The sequence below is a fragment of the Parambassis ranga genome, chromosome 21 (assembly GCF_900634625.1).
Source record: "Parambassis ranga chromosome 21, fParRan2.1, whole genome shotgun sequence".
Taxonomy (NCBI): Eukaryota; Metazoa; Chordata; class Actinopteri; family Ambassidae; genus Parambassis; species Parambassis ranga.
In genome coordinates this window covers 7,159,683-7,168,273 of record NC_041041.1, presented here as the reverse complement: position 1 = coordinate 7,168,273, position 8,591 = coordinate 7,159,683, and the positions used below count along the sequence as shown (strand labels likewise).

Below are 8,591 nucleotides of genomic sequence, written 5' to 3'. Positions count from 1 at the left end.
GTGTATGAGAAAGTGACGTTACAGACACAGAGACATGTTTACAGTATATATATACATGTATATTTTTATTGTAAGTAATGGCAGAGTTGCTGCTTGTGGAAAAAAAAACATTTAAATCATTAGCAATCAGCCAAAATAAAAAAAAACAGCATGAGCACCTGAAAAACTCAGGTTTGCCCATGCCTTGTTTTTGACTCTTTAATGTCCACTTTGAATTAAACACTTTTATTTGCTTTGTTAAAGTTTTACCAGACGTTACTTCCATTGATAACATTGCTATCACAGGAGAAGAGTTTATGTATTTAGTTCTTGTTGTGGAAAGTCAGTGATCTTCAGCCTCTCTACAGTACGTTGGCCTCACAGGAGCCCGGCTGCAGGATCTGCAGGGTGACAATTACTTTAACAGCTTTTCTAAACCAGGGATATAACAAAGCATAGATCAAAGGGTTCAGACAGGAGTTAAAATAAAACAGGTAGAGTGCAAATGACACAGATGAGCTGTTGAGCAAGTTGTCTCCTGCAAGAGTGACACAGTAATACGGGCAGAAACACATCAGAAACACAACTATTAGAATACCCAGTGTCCTGGCTGCTTTCAGCTCAGACTTTTTTGTCACTGACAGCTGCAGAGAGACAGCAGTGATGTGAGAGCGCATGGCCCGGGCCTGAGACACAGCCACCACAAAGACCCTCAGGTACAGAACAATGATAACAGTCACTGGAATAATGAAAGTCAAAGCAAGGTCGACGCTTCCTGCAATGTAGTCAACAACAATCGCACATTCTCCGTAGCAGGAGTTATGTCTTCCTGGGTGGGTCAGGTCGTCCTTTACGAAGAGGCTGCTGTAGAAAAAAGAACCAACCCAACACGCACAGACACACAGTTTCACGCTCCTCTCTGTGACTCTGGTGGTGTAATGCAGAGGGTCACAGATAGCCACATATCTGTCAACTGATATAAGAACCATGTCCCCCACAGAGGAGGAGGTGATGACGAAGGATATGTAATTATACAATGAACACACAATGTCACCAAGAAACCAGCAGCTTGTGTTTCTGAGGATTTCTCCCGGCATCAGCAAGAGGCCCACAAGAAAGTCTGAGACAGCCAGAGAGAGGAGGAGGATGTTAGTGGGAGTGTGGAGCTGCCTGGAGGAGACAAAAATACATCGTTACACCAACAAATGATGAAACAAACCACATATTTGTCAGTCAGGCTGAAACAGTAATCTGCACCTGAAGTGTGAGACTGAGATGATGACGAGCAGGTTGAGAGCTGTAGTGATCACAGAGATGAAGGACAGCAGCATGTTCACAAGCACAGCATCATCCCAGTTAAGTGTCGGCTTCTTGCAGGAAGCATTGAGGAGTTCTGGAAAGCAGAGTTCCTGATTCTCCATCCTCAGAGAGAGGAGCTGCAGCACTGACAGCTCTCTGTCTCAACCTCTCATGTCTGGTACCACTTATATCCTCTTCTGCAAGTCCTGTTTTTCCCTCCTCCCACTCCTCATCCTCATCTCCTATTCAGGTAGACAATGATGCAACACAGCCTCCTCAGCTTCAGGTTTCTGTCTCTCTCTTTCCTACTAATGTAAATTTATTTCAGTGGAACTCAGTTTGTCTCCTCACTCACTAAATATGTCCTTTAAAGCCTGTAGATTGCTCGGAAGAAGCAACGTATTACAGATGCCACGTTACTACAGGGAGACCATTCTAAAAATCAAAAGACACCCATAGCATCCTCAGAGATCTGCAGAGATCTGCAGAGATCTGCAGCTCAGACAGCTTTATAAACCACATATTTACGTATATAGCCGATACTCTCTGCCTGTAGCTCCTCCTCCACCCCCACTCCCCTCGCAAATGCTCACCTGGACATCCCCATGATTACGAATAGAGAAGTGTGACTGTAGTTTTGACCTTGGTTGACCTTTGAATGACCTGAAGAGCTGCTGAAGTAGAAGTTCATGAGCACACAGTGATGCACTGCAGCAGCCCTCCTATAAAAATGTCATTCGTTTTTAAAGATTTTCTACATACGTTTAATTGAACAAAGGTATTTAAAATGCTATCTATGTTATCTATAGTGTCTATACTTCACACGTATAGTGAAACATTGCCGAACCGCCTGTCACTTAAAACGGCCCATACAGAAAGCCTGCTGTTGACATCACACCTGAAAATTACCTGGAGTTTGTGTATTTATTTCCATTATTTTTTTTACTTTTTATTATTGTTTAGAATTTGTATTTTATTTTATTTACTTGCTATTTTACCTCACCTTATTTTATATTTATAATTTATAATGACCCCTGTGACCCTGCACTGCAGGACATAGCGGTTTAATGGAAGATGGAAGGATGGGTGTTAAAAACACACTAAACAAAGGCCCTTTAACTTATCATGAATATTTTAATTGTAATAAACTCTCCATATCTTCAAACATAGATATATAAAGATTAAAAATCAAACAGTTTTTTCCTGCCCAGGTAAACTAAAATCAGAATCCTTTTGCGAATCGTACTGAACTTGAACCCATACAGTAAAGGATTCATAAGTGGAGGAATAAAGAGTACAGATATTGCAACAAAGTTATGAAAGCTTTCAGGAAGATCTTTAGAGGCAAATCGCATGTGCATCAAATCTGACAACACAATGACAAAAAAGGTGATTAAGAGATTAAATGTGGCAGACATGTCTGCATGAACTTTACCTTGTCCTCTTTGGACTGCACGCATGATTTAACTATGTACATGTATGTCCAAACAATAAAGAACCAATGAAAAATATAGATAGACAATGTAGTATATGCAAATGCATTGTTTATTAAAGTGTCCATGCCAGGGCAGGCCAGTTTAACAATGGCCCAGTTGACACAGAACAGTCTCTCAATGTTAGTACCACAGAAGGTCAGTCTGGTCGTCAGCAGGATGGTAATGGAGAAAATGCAGAAAGGCATTAACCAAGAGAAGAAGACCAGCTTTGAGAGTCTGTTCTTCGTCATGATGGAGTGGTACTGCAGAGGCCGACAAATGGCCAGGTACCGGTCATACGCCATGACAGTAAGAATAGAGGTGTTGCTGCAAACAAAGGAGTACATGACGAACGCCTGACACAGACATCCAGTGTACGAGATGACCTGAGAGGACGACAGGAGGTCAGACAGGAACTTTGGGTAGAAACCTGCTGTCCCATAGAGTCCATTGATACAACAAGCACATATTAAAACATACATAGGCTCATGTAGGCTTTTATTTAGGATAATGGTCAGAATGACTGAGACATTGGCAACCACAATGACGCAGTAGCACATTAAAGTGACACAGAAGACAGCAGCTCTGTGATTGAGTGTGTCATTGAATGCAGACAAAGTAAAGGAGTGCAGGATTTGACATGATACGCTGAGTTGCTCAGGCAACGTAATGTGACTGACAGATGTCACTGATGTTTAAATCTTCTGCTAACTGTGGCTAATGAGTTTCCTTTTCAGTTAGCAGAAAGAGGTCAGTTGTGCTTTATATGTGCTTACAAGTACCGTCATCTATAAGAGGTTTGATTATCATAAATAAAATATAGTGTGTAAGTCTATAATACAGTTAATTGGTCAATTGCGTGTCAGTGTGAATGGTTATATCTGCATGTTGCCCCTGTGATGGATTGTTGATTGTTGTTGTCCAGGGTGTACCCTGCCTTTCACCCGTAGTTAGGTGGGATAGGCTCCAGCCCCCCCGTGACCCTGCACTGCAGGACAAAACAGCTTAATGGATGATGGATGGGGTCCTTAGTCTTCACGCAGTGAGCAGATCTGTGGTGTTCACCTTGTTGTGCTGCTATACAAGAACTCCAACTCAAGGGTTTAGAAAGGAACTTTTGTGGATCTACATTGATGCAAGCATCATCACAGCGTCTAACTGGTTAAAAAGAAGACATCCTTGCATGTATCGGGTCAGATGTACCATCATTAAATTATATGAAATGGTCACGTAATAAAATCTATCATTCATGTACACAAATTGTCTGAGTTAGGAGGTAGTATGGACCATAGTATGGACTCCTGCAGGAGTCTTGGGTTCACACTGTTTCTGTAGTTTTGGTGAAAGTCCTAATGAGGGTTCTGACCATGACTTGGATCTAATTTTACACTAGGGTTGGGGGTTAGGCCTTAAACTGGGTTAATGTTAAAAAACAGGGTAATGTTGTAGGTTGTTTTGTCGGTGGTAATGAAAATGACTCATGTCAGACTGCACAAAACATTATATTACAGGTATTTTTTTAGGTAATTAAAATATATATTAAAATATATGTGCCTGCCGTCATGAAACAATGAACAATTTGTGTCATTGTGTACAAAACAGTTCTAAATGTTGCGACTACTGTGAACTGTTGTGGGATGAGACAGGGTTGGATGTACAGTTCCATTGCAAGCTGTAAATCTAAAGATATTGAATTAAATATATGTAAATACTGGCACTCATTCTCTTTATGTGGGCTAACAACAGTCCTGTCTTCATTTGTGGGTTAAAGGTCAACATAAAACCATAACAACTTTGCTATTATTGCTGATATTTGTATTGCTGTCAAAGGCTGTGGGGTAATAATAATAATAATAATATTATGTTTGTGAGTGCTGAGCTTCACTTTAATTGCTCTCCAAGCAATTAAAAAGAGGAGATAATGACCTGTTGACCACCTTTGTTTTTGTGAGTTACATCATTTAGCTAGTTGTTACACCAGCAATTCTCTAGTGTCAAAAGCCAAAGGTCTTCCAGACGTGTTTCATAACAATCAGGATCAGTTTGACTTCCATTAGATCACAGGTCCCACAAGTCCAGCTCACTGTGGCCACTGGGTCATAATTAGCCATTTGCAACAGCAGAACTCACACCGCTCCCCTGAGGCCTGGACTGTTGTTTACACAGACCTGCCATGTGTGTCAGTACAGGGCACTGATGACACTCATTACAGAATCCTTACATCAGCTTTGAGCTGTCACTACAATACTACAGATCTCAATTTTGCTCAAGGGGATGTATTGTGGTCCTCTAACATTACATCATGTCAGTTGTAAACAGTTTTTTCCCTTTGAGACACACTCACTCCAAACAAACATCACTTTATGTTATTCTTGAAACACCTTTCAACTTTGCTGCCATATCCTAAATGCATTGACCCTCTATAACAGGGGTCACCAAATGGCGGACCGCGGTCCGGGTCTGGACCCAGAAGCCGCCCCATACGGACGGGGTGCTTCTATTTTAACTGCCGCAGCTTTCATTGACTTTCCGGTAGTGGCTTAGTGCATGAGAAAACACACAGACCAATTGCATATGATTTTATCCACCCCACGTGATAACTCTCAGCCAATCAAATCTGGGCATTTCAGGTGGTAAAATTTGCGACAGGTTACACGTTAAAAGACGAGAGAAAAGTAAAGAAAGACAATGATACACTGGGGTTAAAGTGGACCCGAACGGTCCAGTACGGCATTCCGGCAGTTTGTATAAATAGATATGCGTTCGGAAAACGATAAAATAGTCTTATAGTTATGTTGTAATTTCTCGAAGATGCACAGGGCTCATTAACCATCATTGGATGGAGGAGGATGAGGGAGGAGAGGACCCAAACAGAGGATTGCAGATTATTTTCAAGCATACTGAATGATTTGAACATTTTAGCTGGCATAAGTTATGTTATCTAGAGGTGGATATGTAGCAAAGTATTGTTCAAGTTAAGGAAATTAAAGAAAAACTTTGTCTGAAGTGATAGTAGCCCCAGCATTGCGAAGAACATACACAAACATAAATATTATGGTCAACATTATATATGTAACAAACATAACAAACATACGCATTGGTTAAGGGGCAGGTACTCCTCAGTCAAACTCATAGATGTTGAGTCTTGATCAGGTCTGAGTACTCATCTTGGTAGTCAGAGATAAATTGAAATAACACAAATTATAATTAGAAGTAGGTTGGTCATGATCAGTCAAACCTGTCTGGAGGAGATGTTTCAAATAATAACAACTGTTTTGATTTGTACTCTTGTACATTTCTTTTCCATTCTTTCTCCAGTGATGAAGTGATATCACTGACAGGAGAGGAGGAAGGCCTAATTATACCTGTGAACTATGATTCAGGTCTCAGGTCGTGACAGGTTGTAAAGTTGCTTTGTGGGCAGCGGCACACATTTGGGGAGGTCTATGGCAGAGTCATAGGGCCTGTGAGGGGGCAGCAAAAGAGTTTTAACTTTACTGAATGCTTTGGCCAAATCATAATAATCAGAGGGCACTTTAGACGGGCCTTGTGGATCTGGAGATGACACTCACCAGCATCCCCTGGCCTATTGGTGAGCCTGATCCTTTGGGCACAGCAAGCTGCATGGAGAAGCAGCAAAAGGTCTTTAAGAAATTTTATAGTCCAGTTGCCCCGCTTCAAGCTCTTGAATAAAAGATGCACAGCAATATGGCTTAGTGGTGAAGCAGAGACTGTTATTTGAATTTTGTCTTTAAATTAATATAATTAATGTCATAGACTCTTTTATGACCACTTTATGATACAACATCTGTAATTGCCTTGAAATAACAACATAAAAACACACGAGTCACCAAAAGTTCCAGTGTTAACATGCTGAATCATAATAGTTTAATTGAAACAGATATAGTTGTTTATTTTCTACCAGAACCTTAAAACCTGCTTTTATACTGTAGACAAACTGTAAAATCAGAAAACACACATGTTCTTTGAGGGACTACACTTTGACAAAAAGGCACAAACCAAGCTAAAACAAGGATAATATTGACATTTGTTTTTTTCATGATAACTGGATATTGCAGAGGTTTACATATAGATACATATCTGTCATAGGCCATAGCTGCCAACAGTAAGAACTCTGAGCAAGCTAGACAATAATATCCAGACCACTGAAAGAGACAAGCTGAATAAGATATGACCTGTGTTTCAGATAAAAAGTCAAGAAGAAGCTTTGGTTTATATGGAAATATGGTTGATATGAAAATAGGTGGATAGGCTGGAATCAATCCCACTCAGTCTCAGTGTGAATGGGGTCTTTGAAGGAACCACTATACTCTTAAGGGGGGAGGTTGTGCTATAAAATTAGGGATCAATATGAAGTTTATTGAAAGAATGGATTACCCACCACAGTGCTGTTCGGAAGCAGGAGCGTAGTAAAAGGGAAGTTAGTTAGTAATTTTAATTGTTGCTCAGAAAGAAAGTTAACTTTCCCTGATCTGATCTCTGGGGTTGAACCTGATGAACCTGTGCGAATAAAAACATTTTTAGAGGAGTGTTCCTGATTCTGTGAGCGGCACCAGAAATCCGTCACTGTCTAGGCCTGTGAGAGATTCAGCTTCAGCGATTTTCAAAGAGCTTTTGATCTCTGGGGCAGAGAGGGTTCAGCCTAGGAGACACGACATGTCAACATCCATCAAGATCTTTCCTCACAGCTAACAGGAGTTCTTCAAAGCTGGTTCACAGTCAGAATCAGCTGGGTCAGCTCGGTATATGCCCACTGTTTAGCAATTGAACGCACTGTTCAGCTGTGCAGAAACGACTAATGAGAAGAATATGACTCTAATCTATGCTTAGCTTAGCATTGCATTAGCATAACGATAAAACTTTTAACATATTACATAAGGCAACATTAATACGGCACTACGTTTACCACTTCATTTGTAACTGCTGCTGTTGTTTTTATTGGAAAAATGTCAGATGGTCCCTCCCTTTACAGACCGTAATTTGGTCTCATTTGATTCTTGTGGACTTTCAGGACCCGAGTAAAAATATAAATGACAAGAGCCGCTGGAGGGAGGAGGGAGCCCCCTGGACGCCTCTCTGGGGAGGTGTGCCAGATACTAGGGAAGACCCAGGACACGGTGGAGAGACCATGTGTCTTGGCTGGCCTGGGAATGCCTCAGGTTTCCCCTGAAGGGCTGGAGGACGTGTCCAGGGAGAGGGAAGTCTGGGTGCCCCTGCCTAGACTGCTGCCCCTGCCTCAGATAAGCGGTTTAAAGGTGGATGGAGTGAAAGCCTGCTGATGTTTTGGGTCATTTATGCAGAAACTTATGCACCACTGTACACACAAGCATGCATTAAAGAGCATTTTGTTGTGTTTGAAAAGTCTTTGCAGTTTATGTGGCATTATATGGTGGTCTATTATGTAACATAATCTCATCCTGTATGAATGCGCCACACAAAAACACAACCATGCTGCTGTATTATTATTATTTTTAAACTAAAAGAGGTCTCCAGGTAGAACTGAACCTGTGTGAACAGGATTATATTTCTGGTTGAATAAATGTGGAGCACTGGTAACAGAATAGTAGGGTCTGCACACATAAGCAAGAGGGTGACACTGCACCTGTGTTGCTGTGATGGATGCTCATTGTTTCTGAAGGTGACCTGGTTCCACTGAGTTCAGGCGTTCAAAGACTGAACACTTCTAGGAGGTGCTGGAAGCTTCCAGACATTTTCTATGGTTCAAATCCTAATTGGATTATTCTGAGGAGTTCAAAGACGGTGGGCATTCAAAGACACAAGCCCAAAGGTGTGAAAATTTGGAATAAACAGCAGAGC

The 8,591-nt window shown here is 41.2% G+C and overlaps 1 protein-coding gene and 1 pseudogene across 1 annotated transcript; both read right to left on the bottom strand.

Annotated features, from left to right (window-relative positions):
• Positions 1–341: 341 nt before the first annotated feature.
• LOC114426480 (trace amine-associated receptor 8a-like) lies at positions 342–1,400 on the bottom strand. The gene is made up of 2 exons (XM_028393911.1): positions 1,237–1,400; positions 342–1,149 (listed from the first exon to the last, which is right to left on the bottom strand). Exons 1-2 carry the CDS (start codon positions 1,398–1,400, stop codon positions 342–344), a joined length of 972 nt encoding a protein of 323 aa, XP_028249712.1.
• A 1,059-nt stretch (positions 1,401–2,459) lies between these two features.
• LOC114426914 (olfactory receptor 52D1-like) lies at positions 2,460–3,541 on the bottom strand (annotated as a pseudogene).
• Between the last annotated feature and the right edge of the window lie 5,050 nt (positions 3,542–8,591).